Source organism: Pogona vitticeps, chromosome 3 (assembly GCF_051106095.1).
Source record: "Pogona vitticeps strain Pit_001003342236 chromosome 3, PviZW2.1, whole genome shotgun sequence".
Classification (NCBI taxonomy): domain Eukaryota; kingdom Metazoa; phylum Chordata; class Lepidosauria; order Squamata; family Agamidae; genus Pogona; species Pogona vitticeps.
Window position 1 is genome coordinate 99116349 of NC_135785.1, and position 14385 is coordinate 99130733.

The 14385-nt window shown below is 40.1% G+C and overlaps 1 protein-coding gene across 50 annotated transcripts in view; it reads left to right on the top strand.

Annotated features, from left to right (window-relative positions):
• ANK3 (ankyrin 3) overlaps positions 1-14385 on the top strand; it is a 543412-nt gene that overhangs the window by 403795 nt on the left and 125232 nt on the right. For 40 of the 50 annotated variants that reach the window (XM_072995141.2, XM_078390918.1, XM_072995142.2 and 37 more), the window contains 3 exons: positions 5571-5669; positions 6617-6715; positions 13829-14026. In XM_072995141.2, coding sequence (XP_072851242.2) covers positions 5571-5669; positions 6617-6715; positions 13829-14026 — 396 coding nt within the window. The remainder of the gene's footprint in view (positions 1-5570; positions 5670-6616; positions 6716-13828; positions 14027-14385) is intronic. The other 10 variants (XM_078390937.1, XM_078390939.1, XM_072995157.2 and 7 more) reach the window with 1 other exon arrangement.

Sequence of the window (14385 nt, forward strand, 5' to 3'; positions counted from 1 at the left end):
TCCCTCAGAGCTTCCCCTTTTCTGTAGTCCTTCCCTGGTCTGCCTCAGGAGTCCCTTTTAAGCTTTTCACCAAGCTACTTCTAAGGGTCCCACTCCTGCCCTGACAGCACCAGACTACTAGGTTCCCTAAGCTCAGGGAATTAAAGTTTTCTTTGGTTTACTGAAATCTTTTCGGCTCACTGGATTATATTTCGAATCCCACTTCTGCTGCCACCACTTGTGGCGATCCCCCTTGTGGTCCCTTATTTCTCTGGGCTCCACAAAGGTAAATATGCCCTTTTCACTGCCACCAGGTATTAATACCAATTCAAATCCCACACACAATATAGGAGCTGATCATATAACTTAGGAATCAGGGGTTTGATCAAATATTCTTTTATTAATGAACAAAATCATAAGGAGAATCAAATATATAACTGGGTCAGGTATGCATATTTTAAATCATGTATTCAGTCACTGGTATTTCTTATGTTATGCTTATGTGTTCATTCCTGCTTGTTCAATATATTTTACTCTTTCAATTTCCTTTCTTAACCCCTTCTTATCTATTCCTAAACCCTAGCACACTCTCCACATCTTCTTGTCCCTATTTCTCTCTATCCCTATCTCATTCCAACTCTCTCTAACTGTCTCTTCCAGCTATCTTAACTGTCATTCTGACTCCGCCCTTCCTGCTCTATCTTCTGATTGACATGCAGGAATGACATCATCTCTTGGGTTCTGCTACAATGACACATCCTTTTTTTAAAGCAGGAATGCAAAAAATTCTGTCCCAGTCAATTTAACTGGTTCCAAATGAAGTAGTGAATGGTCACACACCAAGGAAGTGCCAGATAATGGCAGCAGACCCATCGGTACATCACTGTCAAACAGATGTTTGATCCAAGTGTCTGCATCATGTGCCAGACTAATCTGCACAGTGCTGTGAAAACTCCAACATATCAGCAGCATCTCCATTCTGCACATTGTGCATTATGAGGTGGTAGATGGAGATGGCAGTATTCTGGACTATACTATTTGAAATAGCGGACAGTAAGATGTCATGTTTGTAGACATTTTTGTGTGTAAAAATATCCTTGCGAATAGTAAATTATCACATCAGATAAGTCTGTGTTAAGGCCCTCTCTTTCTCCCTGATGTATTAACATAACTATATTTGGAGGAGTTTATATGTGGGAAGAACATTCAGAACTGTCCCCACCCACCCACCCAGTAGTCTGAAATAGTGCAGCCGAGAATCTTGGCTGAAGCAACTCCTCTGCAAATAAAAAAAGCCAGCTGCTGTTAAGAGTCCTCAGTAGATTGTTTCCTATACAGAGACTGTAGCCTGAGGAGATCACTTTCCTGTGATAGAGTTAGTGGCAGGCTCCACCAGCAGGACTGCCACCTTCACAGCCAGCCCAGCCTTTAGTACAGTGCTGAGAAATTGCAGGCAGAGGACAAAGGAGAATTTCAGATTTACAAAGGAGGATGTTTCATATGGAGGACAAAGGAGGATGTTTCAGATGTACAGAACTAGTACTGTCAGTATGTATGTGAGTGTACACACATACCTTTTGGAGCATTGAGAAATAGCACAGATCTCCCAGATTGTAACTGCTCTGTCCTGAAAGCAATGTGATAGTAACAGAAACAAGGTTGATGAATCTGGTGGGTCCTTTTTTTACCTTGGAGGAGGGCAGTAGCCTTGTGGTAGACAGCATGTGTGTAGCATGCAGAAGGCTGCAGGTTCAATCCCCAGTGCTTCATTTTAGTGTTGGGAATGGCCACTTATTGGACCCAGGACAGTTGCTGCCAGTCAGTGCATGTAATAGCTAGATGGAGCAACACTCAGACTGACTGTAAGGCAGCTTTGTATATTCTGTGATCAGCATTCCCCAGACATTTGATGGAGGCCTGTCAAATCATGGTCTGATTTTCTTCCTCTTCCTTCAGACAAGTAGGAGGTCTATGCCATCCCATTCATACATTTCTTTTAAAGGAAAGTGAGAGCCAGAGCCTTAAAATGCTTCTGGATTTATGTATTTGTTTTAGCACATTTATGAGCAAAGGACATGGGTTGGGAAGCTGCAGTAACAGATCACAATGCAGGATTCTAGAATGCAGCAAGCCATATGCTCATGTTAGGCTAACTCTGTCCAAAGCCTCCACTTGGAGCCTGCGGGAAAACAAATTCAAAACTATTCAAACTATTAGACCTTGTAGCTAACTTAACTTGTTAGAAGCATATCTGTATCTTTTCAAATACAGTGGACCCTTGACTTACAGATGGCTCCACTTACAGACTTTTCAAGTTACAGACTTCTCTGGTCCCAAAATTTAGGTTTGATTTGCAGCCGGAGAATTGACCTACAGACCGGAAAAAACAAAAACAAAATGGAACAAAAATGGCCCTTTACGGATTAATCAGTTTTCAATGCATTGTAGGTCAGTGGATCCTCGACCTACAGACTTTTCGACCTGCAGCCACTGTTCCAATACAGATGAATTCCATATGTTGAGGGCCCACTGTATAATAGTTTAAAAGCTGTTGCACTGCTCCATGTGCACAATGAGGATTATTTCACCACCAGTGGCAAATCACCACTAATTAAAGGCACATCACTGCTGATTAAGGGTGCTTTTGGGGTGCACATGACTGGTAGACAATGGAACAAAGTTACTTGTAACCAGACATCACCAAAGGAAGCCATTGATTGCAGCCTCCAGGAAAACGAGTTCAAAACTATTTCGGAGTTGCAATAACTACAGAGCTGTGCAAGTGGGATTTTGGCCAATATTTTTCTCCAAAAGGAAAATCCAAAGATTATTGCCTGAAAATAGACAAAGTAGTATTGGTGGGCATTTTTGCTTTGTTGTCTTTTCCTTTTTATTTTTTCCTCAAGGTCATAAGTGGGTTGAAACAGTATCACATATGGCCCAACATATTTGTTGAGGGCACTAAGGTTAGCTGATTCTGTGTCTTCTCAAAGTACTATTAACATATTTTGGTTTCTGTTTATTATGTTCTTTCTTCATAGAGCTCACAGCCACTTACAGATGGCTCTTTGTAGGGGTGCCCAAGCAGTCTATTTCTAATCTGTGCCACTTTCACAGGTGTTCCACCATATGTCCATTTCTTTCCGTATCTGCAGTAATATTTTTAGAAAATTTTAGAAAATTCATATATTTGACATTAAAATGTATATATACACATCTTGATTTTCATGCTTGTACATTTTTTTAAATCCAGTAAATTCTGCCAGAATATTTTGGAAGTGTAAATAATAATACAAATGGAGGTTCTGATCTGCTCATTAGGCCAGAGAATGCAAGTGAGGTCAGTTTGTATCAGAATTCATAAAGACTGAATTCCTCACATTCTTAGGTAGCTTCCCACTTGTGTAGCATTTTAGGCTGTGTCTACTTAACTTCAACAGCAGCTTGGCTTCAGCTTTGTGAAGTCCTAGGAAGTTTGGATTCGGTTATTGAAAGCAGTCCTGTAGAATCTGCTTTGTGTTTTAACTGAACACTGCTGAGATCCACCAATCATGATAATATAATTGGCATTCCGTCAATTACTTCTATCCTTCCAAGGCTTCTGAGGTTGGTAAAATGAGTACCCAGCTTGCTGGGGGGAGGGGCAATGTGTAGCCTGCATAATTAACTTGTAAACCACCCAGAGAATGCTTGAAGCACTGTGGGGTGGTATACAAGCAACATGCTTTGCTCTTTTTTTGCTTTTTACTTGCTACACTCCATGGAACCATATGCATGCTTTTTATTTATTTATTTATTTATTTATTTATTTATTTATTTATTTATTTATTTATTTATTCATTCATTCATTCATTCATTCATTCATTCATTCATTCATTCATTCATTTATTTTGTACCTCGCCCATCTAGTCAATAGACTACTCTTGGTGGCTTCCAACATATATAACAATTTAAAAACATAACAACATTATTAGTGATCAGATTATTCAAGCTGGAAAGAGGGGAAAAGAAGATAGTCAAATAATAGCTGCAGGGAAGACCTGCTTAAACAGCCAGGTTTTAAATTGGCTTTTGAAGATGCCCAGCGAAGGGGCTGCATGGATCGCAGGAGGAAGATTATTCCAGAGGCGAGGAGCTACCGCCAAGAAAGTCCGGTTTCTTGTTTTTTCCTTCCAGACCTCCCTCAGCGTCAAGCTCCTCAGCCTCACCTCCTGACTGGATCGAATGATATGGGTAGATTTTGGTACCAGTACCAGATTCTGGATTCTGGTACTACACTCTCAGACTCAGCAGCAAAGTTGAACAAAAAGCTGATCAAAAGAAACCAATTAATAGTCACATTTTACATATAAGGAACATGTGGGATCTATTATAATTGCTGGATAGCTCAGTGGTTTAGGCATCAGGCAGCAGAGCCAGAGGTAGGGAGTTTGATTCCCACCTTGTGCCTCCTTGATAGGGGCTGGACTCGATGATCCATGAGGTCCCTTCCAGCTCTGCAGTTCTAAGATTATTATTCGGGATAGGGCATCCATGCTAGAGATTTTTTTCCCTTTTGCTTGCAGTTTTTCTTGTCTTTTTTAAAGCTCAAGGGTTATAAATCCTTAGAGCTTTAATATAGATCACCCAGAGTTCTGTTAGTAGAGTCTACTCTACCTTCTGTCCACCCCTTGTGTAAAGGGCTGATGCTCCTCCCTACTTGTTAAGATCAGCTGGAGATCCCTTGCAGATCTTCTGGGAAGATCAGTTAGGCTGATGAGCTCAAAGTAGCATGCCCCATGATTGTAGAACTCATTTCCATGTAATAGAACACAGTTCATAAATTTAGATTTTCAAGAATCTGGTACCTTTAATTAACTAATTAATTACCTTTATGCTGCTGGTTCTTTACTGTACTGTATTTCTGTGATGTGAAATTTCAGATGTATAACTGTATGTCAGCTCATTGTTATACATTATCTTCTGAGGGACATGCTCTAAAAGGTAGCCTACAGATAATTCAAATGACATAGAGTAGATCTGGATTATAAGCTGTTAATTCATCCTCATGACCCTTCCACCAAGGGTATTTATAGTCTTCTCATTCAAGCAATCATAATACATCAATATCCTACTCTTCAAGAAAAGCCAAACTCTTTGCCAGGTTAAAGTGAATTATATCACACCTGATATAAATATGCAGATTAAGTACATAACAGCAATTCTTCTTTGAATAAACTATGTTGCTTTGTTTTTCATAACTTATCCTAATTCTGGCTCTCAAAGGGACAGGCAAGGGATAATCAGATCCTGGCCACTAGAAGTTTCATTCAGCAGTAATTCTGGTTTTTCAGACATGATGAAGAATTGTTTTGCAACTTAAACAGCAAGGAACTTTTTTGGGGGGAAATGAACTTTTGTAGCACCCAAGGAATGGAATTCCATGCCTGGTACCTTACTGTGTTCTACCTTTATGCAGAATCTTGCATTTATACAGCCTTGCCAAGGCCACAGTAATATAAGCAGATGATGTGTTATTGTCAAGGTCCTGCTTTTTTAAAAAAAGGATTAGTGTTAAGGAGACTTTCTGATGGAAAATGCCTCTCTTACAGAAAGGATTTACTCCGCTACATGTGGCAGCCAAGTATGGCAAAATTGAAGTAGCCAATCTTCTGCTGCAGAAGAATGCATCTCCAGATGCTGCGGGAAAGGTAAGATGAACAGGAGCCTCTCCTTGCTTCTGTGGAATATGCCTAGCCTGGCTCTTCTGTCATTAGGAAACAGCAGCTACTGGTAAGAGCTGCAAATATCTCTTGAGTTGTTTGCACTTTTTACTATGTATCTCCAGGCTTTTATCCAATTGATGCTGGATTTCCACTAAGCAAGTCACTGTCTTGAGAAATTTTGTCTTTCAAAATCAGTGCAGGCCAGCATCTCTTATTGTGGCACAGGTCAGCTTCACCCAGTGTCAAGGATGAAGGTTTATGAGGACATGGCAAACAATGTTGACATCAAAACTGGATCAGTTTTCCCTAATCAGATGTAAGCTAAGCAGATGTAGGCTACCATGCAGAATTACCTTTTCTGGACCGTACAGCTGCAGAACAGGTTATGTTAACTGCATGACTGAATACCTGACCACCTTAAAAATACTGTATGTGTGCAAAAAACCAGCATGTCACAAAGAAGGCCAGATTAAAAGCATTCTCATCAAGAGACTTGTTTTAAAAGTACTGAGAGATTGTGATGTGAGGAATCATTGAGAGACACATCTTCATTCTTCCATGCCCTGTAAAGTCCAGGAAGGGTTGTTACCATGTATTAAAATAGGCAATTTTACTTTTTATAAATTGTGGACAAACACCTAATAAGTGTTTCTCATACTTGGTCTGTTTAGAAGGCTCAAGGGTGATGGTGATAGTTATTACTGAAACTAGTCACAGCCGTCCTCTTCAGGTGTGTGAAGGAGAACATTTGCCTGCAAGTCAAGAAGTTTTGTGTTGTTGTACGGTGCTGTTGTTGTTGTTGTTGTTGTTTTTTATCATTTCAAAACCTTAATTCCATAGTAATCCCACCAAACCTAGTTTAACCTACTTCTTCAAGCTCTTACATAAAGTGGTTCTCTAACAAAGCCTGTTTGTTCTGCATGTGTTTTTAGAGTGGTTTAACTCCACTGCATGTCGCGGCACATTACGATAATCAGAAAGTGGCACTTCTGCTCTTGGACCAGGGAGCCTCACCTCACGCCTCAGCAAAGGTATCAGTGTTTGCTCTGTAAGGATAAAAGACCAATTCGTTAGCCTCCATGCAGTCCTTGTGCTGCATCAGCCCCACATTCCTTCCTTTTGACACACTGGCCTTGCTTCCCACTGGCTTAGTTCTGCATGTACCTTCAGAAAGATACACAAGTTGAGAACATTCTCCAGAATAGCTCCTGGTCATAACAAGATGATTGAGTCATTATCACCTGAAACCCTCTGATGAGAAAGCAGTTGGTATTCCTCTTATATACAGGGTGAGGCAAAAAGAACATCTCCTGGATTTTAAATGTCAACAAAAAAGGCATGGCGAATGCAATTCAAATTTTTATTACATAATGTAAAGGTGCACAGAATACAGGTGTTTTTTTTTTTTTACAGTTTTGAAAATGGCATCCAGGTGGTAGCCTTCATTTGCAATACACATTTGTAGTCAATTTTTGAAGTTTTGCATCACCCAGTGGGGTCATTTGCAGCAGTATTGGTGCAATTTCTTGGATTACAGGAGCCTTCATTTCATCAGTAGTTCTTGGTCAATGTTTGTAGACTTCAGCTTTCAGATAGCCCCAGGAAACCTGGGGCCCTGAAATTTTCAACCCATAGCAATATGATTTTTCCAGTCCGGAACAGCAGCATTTTGATTGAGCGTGAAGTGGATACGAAAAGCTCTCTGCATCATGATCACAGATTTGTTGTTTTTTGATAAATGCTTCAGTGATAAATGAATAGTGCCTACCTGTCCAAGCTGTGCTGGTGACAGAAAACAATAAGGCATGTGCTACCAAAAGATCCCTTTAGGACCCACCTCACTTCACTAGCTCTGGACCAATAGTTTAGCAAAATCTGGGAGGATTTTTTGCCTCACCCTGTACAAACCTGTCTTGTGTTTGAAATTTATAGTCTTTTATTGAACCCAACAAAGTAGGTCACAATATAAATAAAAGTGTCATAAACCTCTAATCAGTTTCCTTTTGATTCACACACCTTTTAAGATCTGTAGTTTCACTGATGTACCGTAGGTAGTCCCTCTGCTAATCCAGATTGCAACTATTCTGTGCACCTTTGCTTTGACAAGTTTGTCCACTGTTTATACAGTACTTAGCTAGCCAGACACACAGTTTGCCTCCAGGGTTATACTCACACCTTTACCAGCTTGTGATGACGAACTTAACATACAAGGAAGGAGAGAGAGAACAAAAGTTAAATCCTAAGTAAAGGTATCTTATTAAGCTTATAGTGAATGGAAAGTCCTATCAATATCATGATGTATGTAGGCAAATTCCACAAAGAAAACCCACCTTCACTGCACTGTGGCAGTGCTTGTGCAAGTGGCACAATCCGTAATCCCTCATTAGTACACTGGTGGAATTTATGAAAGCTCAGTAGGATACAATGGAAGCTCAAAAGGTTTAGTGCTAAACAAGAAAATGGGATAAAACTGCCACATACAGATCCATGCAGAACATTGATGGATGCATCAAAGGACACTCCTAAGGGTTACAATTAATGGCCCTTTCTAGGGATGGTGTTGCACAGATGGGGTGTTCCTGTGAGAATTAGTAGGCATTCCAGAGGACACCTTGAAATCTTTGTAGTAGCTTAAGTAAAGAGACTGTTCTGTGTCTCTTTTGGTTAAAGAGATCTTAAATCAGTGTGGCTAGAGGTATCATGAATTTGGTGATTGAACACGGGTGGCTAGGCATCAGGGCATTCTGGAACCACTAGATGCACATGGGTTGATCCATGTGTATGGCCTGAAGAGAAAATAATCCAAGGATTTGCCCCTAATTTGCCCCGGTCCCCAGCTTCCTCCTGAGGGGCAAAATGTAACCTGAACAGGCTACTTTTCTATCTGTTCTTTATCCTTAATCCTAAATTGGAGGACAGGGAAGTTAAGCAGGGGTACAAAACACCAGGTAAGATCCTTGCATGATTGTTTGTCTCTTTCACCAACATCTATGTGGCACTATATATGCTTGTGGACGGCCTAGAAATTAACAATATATATCTTGGGAAATGCCCTCAACACATTGCATTCCAGAGCACACCTGTAATGTCTATTTATGAATGTCTACACATGGATCAACATAGGAGATCAGTGGTTGAAAAAAGATTGAGTCTCAGAAAGTAGGGGAAAATAAAAGGAGGAAAATAAAAAATAAAAAAGGCAAAATATTGTAGCATTTTGAAAACTGTTAAAGCACTGCTAAAATATTTTTTCTTTTTTTCCGCCTTTCTTTTTCTTATCTTTCCTTTATTTTTACCAGTATACCGAGACAGACTGATATGGTTATTTCTTTGGATATATGTACCATTAAACTATCCTTACTGACAACCCCCCCAAATAAAAATCCTGCATTTAAAAATTTGTAGAGTGTAGTACTGTGTATGCTTCTCTGAAATGATATTAATTCACTCAGTGATACTGTATTTACTCACTGGTACGTGTCCACAGGATTTCATTCTTAAGAGTGTATAACAGTTTATAGTAGTTTTGAATCACTCTAATTGCTGTGATTTCATCTTAAAGACTCTTAAAGGCTTTGTAGTTTCATGAAGCACTTAGAATTTTTTGCTGTAGTTTAGGGGGCTATGACAGAGGTGTCTTAAATGCTGTATCAAAATATATTTTATTTTTATTTTATTTTATTTATATCCCCATATTTCTCCCAGGAGGGATCCAAGGCTGAAAGAATCTTGAAAAAGAAGTAATAAAACCATTTAAAAATACAAGATATTACAGTGTTAAAAACAATTGAACATATTCGTCATTAAAAAATACTAAATAAATTCCCTTTAAAAATTTTGTAACTGTATTTTTAGACACCCACAAACTGTGACTCTCACAATTCCATAGGATGGAGTCATGGCCGTTAAAGTGGTATCAAGTTGTCGTTACTATGTAATGTGATGAAAAAACGTCACATACTCACAAGAGTCCTTAACTGAGTGAACGTTAAGCTCTAGCAAGCAAGGGAGGGAGCTGCGATCTAAGCCTGTGCCCCATGGAACCAGACATGTATTTGGAAAGGTATCCTATGAAATGATGCTCCCCGTGATACTGTCAACTTTTTAAAGAGTGTATCATGCAAACAGTTGTATAAACTCATAGGCTCTATTACTGTGGTTTCATTCCAGGTGTTCAGAACAAACCAATGTTTGTTGCAAAGTGTTGTGAGAAGTCTGCATCTACTTTCATACCTAGGTCTGAAACTCAGTCACTATCCTTTGTCCAGTCACTGCCACACAAAATGGTTTGTGGCTTGTCTCTGCTTCAAATCAGTACCAGTCACCCAAATCCACATGTTCAGTGGGTCATCCTCACTGAGACTAACACTAGAGGCAAAGCTACTTTACCAATAACGTATGATTAAACATGCAGGGTAAAACAAATCAGTGAACCCATGCTTGTATGCCCATCAGCCTTAAAGGAAAATAAGTCTGAAACATGCTTAGATATCATGATGGTCTAGCATGGTATGTGTTCTTTCTCTCTGACAACAAAGCTCTCCAATATTAAAGCTACATTTTAAGACTTTGTCAAAAGGATGGGGGGAAAACTGCACAAATAATTCCCTTTCAGTTGCTTTCCAGTGGATGATTAAATGCATAGTTGTCAGATCCTTTTGCGAAACAGATCATAGAGGAAAAACAGAATGTAAGCTGTGGTCACTTATAATGTATTGGAAATGCAAGGCAAGGCAAATTCATGTGCAGACCTTGAAGCATCAGCAGAGTCTTGTCTGACGGAAAATGTGCCTTCAGGAGGCAAATGGAGCTGACATCCAAATCTTTAGCATTGCACTTCAATGATACGAAATAATACTTAAGTGCATTCTTTACAGAGGGAGCAGGACACTGACCTATTTGAAGGCTGAAAGGACTGGAGCTGATATGAAGCATGCCCCCTTTCTCTGGGAAAAGGGGCTGTTCTTGCTCCTAGCGCCAGCCACTCTCTGAAGCCACAAAGAAACAACAAAATTACAGACTTGAAAGTGAACCAGAAATTATACATTGGCTCAGTTTATTCACTCGTTCTCTGACCAAATGGGTTAGCAGATGCCATTTTTGGCATTTTGGTGCCTGCCAAGAGGCTTTCTGAAATGAGACATGTTTCAGTAAGCAAGCCACAGAAGTGAACCAAATGGAGCATCAACACTGGAATTAAAATATGCCTGCCCCTCTTCCCACCTGCCTTAGGCTGCTTCTTGTGCAGTCAGTCAGCTAAGAGATTATATGGAGATGGCAGATGATTTCTTACTCCCATTAGACACTTAATCTGATAAATAAATCTCACATTTTGCAGGCTGAAATATTTTCCCTCTGCTGGACTTCCCTCTCAGTTCTTCTCTATCCCTCTTTCTTCTTCTTTCTCTGACATTCTCATTTTGCTCTATCTATTAGACTGATATTGCAATCCAAGAAACCATTAGTTAGCAGTATATACAGCAACCTCTCTTCATGTACCTGAGAGCTATTAACACATGTCCAAGGTTATGCCATAATGTGTACACCCTAATAAATGTGTTTGTCCCCAATATGCTACGGCCTCTCTGTTAGCTTGAAAAACACATTTGCTTACCCCCTCCAAGTCCTCCACTCTTATCCAAACTTTTTTCCTTATCTGTGTCCACATATTTTCTTCTAGCCTCTTTATTTAATTAATTAATTTATTTTATTGGATTTCTAACCCACCCATCTAGACCCAAGGTCTACTCATTACAGTATTTCAAACTGAAATAACTAAATTGAGATGATGACTGTTAGTGTATTGCGGTGTTATTATACTCTTTAAATTTACCAACTACAAAGCTCCTCATTTAAGAGTCAGAGTGTAGCTGTTATAAATGCAGAAGGGAGGGAAGAAGACCCATTAGTCAATCCTCTTAAGAGAAATTGTGGACTTCCATAAAGCTTATATCTCTGGCCAGCCTCTTTGAAAATCCAACAGGGGAGTTCAGCATGTAACCTTTAACTATTCACTGCTGCCATTGTCCCCTCCACCATCCATCCATAATGAATGGAGACCCTGCATTCCAACAGATGGAAGGAATTCTGTTGAGGGTTTGTCTTCCTCCCTGGATCTGGGAAGTACAGTGGAAAAAGCCAAAATAGTCCAAGTCTACAGCTAGTTTTCCTCCTCCTTAAGTGGAGAATTTTCTGGTATGTGAACGAAGCAGAGGGGAATGGTCAGTCTGGGTTATTTCTAAAAAGGAACTAATCTTTGTTAACTCTTAAAAATAGTGCAACACATTCAACAAAGTTAATGCAAGGTAATAAAATCACAGGTCAAGTATTTGCAAACAACTTCAAAAAGTAGAAAAATGGCATAAGAAACACAAAAATATATAAGGCGTTCTGTATTGTCAGCATAGCCAACAAAACCTTACACAATTTGCTGGTAACAGCTTGATTCTACTCACGGCATCCTGTTATCTCTCACTCCCCATCATTCTGGGGATGAGCTGTCCCAGCTGGAGATGTGAAGGTTCAAGAGAGAGCCAAGGAGACTTTTGCAAGATATTTAAAAATTCCTCAGTCAGCCTGATCAGCTGATATCTGTGAGTCATCACTAGCATCACCACTGATATCACAAACTACCTTTGTTTGGGTGTTAACCCTTTGCAGCCTTTTCAGATATACATGTTGCAAGCTTGTAACATACACACTAGGACTTCTAGTTATGTTGCTGCTTAATGATATGGATGGCTCCACTGTCATTACAACTCCAGAAAGCGAATATTTTCAGGCCCTGTCCTCTCCCTTCTTCACAAACCTTTCATTGAAAGTCCCCATCAGTGGAATTAAGTTTTCCCTCAAACTTTAGGTTTTGTAGAGGTAGGACATAGTTCATATTTGTCAGCCCTTTGTCGCTCTCCAGCAGGACTGGTCCTGCAACAAAACAAAGAGCGGAAATCATATCAGGTAGTGATTGCGGGACATGGACAAGGAGTGGGAGCCAGGTATTGCAAGGCAGAACTGTGCTGACATGTCACACAGCCTGTCTTCTGCTCCCTGTGCTTGTCTTCTGCCCTCACACACAGCAGAAGCAACCAGAGTAGGTGCAAGATTCAATAAACATTTGGATTAGCTTCCAAATATGGAATGGATAGGGCATATTTCATCCTCTGCTTCAGGTGGCAAAATACCTTGGGCCTGCCTTGTTATCTAGCATTTGAACCAGACCGTTGAGATTCTACTTTCCACCTCAGGGCCCTGTCTTGTGTTGTGCAGGAAATGAAGTGGAGGCTCTAATATGTATGTTCTTGAGAGGTGGGTGGAGAAATTCTTTACCATTTTCTTCAAAATTTCTGCTTCAACTCTTTCAGCATCACCACCAGTCTTTACCTTCTAACACACAATGGGGCCCAGTTCTTTGGGAGGCCATACCATTGTCATTTTTGCTGCCTCTGTATTTTCATGGGATCATTTTTTTCTGCCTTCATATTCCTTTTAAAAGAGGAAGTGGAACAGGGGAGGAGTTTGCCTTTCAAAAGGATATTTGTTCTTGAAGATTCTTCATTAACTGTCTCAAGCTGACTGGAATTAAAAGAAAAATCAAGTAATTTTTCTTTTTAAAAAAAAAAATCAGCAAATACGTATTTTATGGGATTCACCAAGTTAAAGTGCTCCCATATCTAGTAGACACACTTGTAAAAATTTAAACTTAAATTTTCTTTAAAATTACAGTGGACCCTCAACTTACAGAGGGCTCCACTTACAGATTTTTGAGTTATAGACTTCTCTGGCCGCAAAATTTAGGTTAGACTTGCAGCTGGAGAATCGTCCTACAGACTGGGAAAAAAAATAGAACAAAAACGTCCAGTTATGGATTAATCAGTTTTCAATGCATTGTAGGTCAATGGAGCCTCGACCTACAGACTTTTCGACCTCCAGCCACCGTTCCAATACGGATTAATTCCGTAAGTCGAGGGTCCACTGTAAAGAAAGAATATTTCCCACTAACAGTCCATGAGCAAATTATGAAAGAACCCTGAAAATCAGTCATGGAAGAGTGTGGTTGTAAGAAGGAGTCAAGAGCTTAGTTGGAAGGCCAGTATTCCTAATCATTTATGAATGAGCTGATAACCAAATGTTTTTTCGGTTGCCAGAATGGTTATACACCGCTGCACATAGCTGCCAAGAAGAACCAGATGGATATAGCCACTACGTTGCTGGAATATGGCGCTGATGCAAATGCTGTGACCAGGCAAGGGATTGCTCCTGTGCATCTTGCCTCCCAAGAAGGCCATGTGGACATGGTGTCCTTGCTCCTCACGAGAAACGCCAATGTGAATCTAAGCAACAAGGCAAGCTTGCTTTCTTGTGTGTGTGTGTTCTTGAGCGGCTGTGTGTACCTTTGAGAAAGATAGTATATCCCATGTATAGATGAGTTGACAGATTCAGGCCTGCTCCACTGTGGAGCATACCTGGCTTCTGTGCATTGTGCGTGACAGGTAACCTCTACTATATATTCTTGTATAGGGACTGCTAATGAATCAGTGCCTGGCTAGAAGACGGGGTCAACCCTCGTAGACCCTATCTAAGTCTACGAGAGCTAGTTGGATACTGGGGAGCTAAGGCCCCCCGAAAGATATACTGCAGCCTCATTTGTTAGGAAAAACTCTGGCCTGAATCTAGTTGTTAGTTTCAGCTAGAATAGATCTTC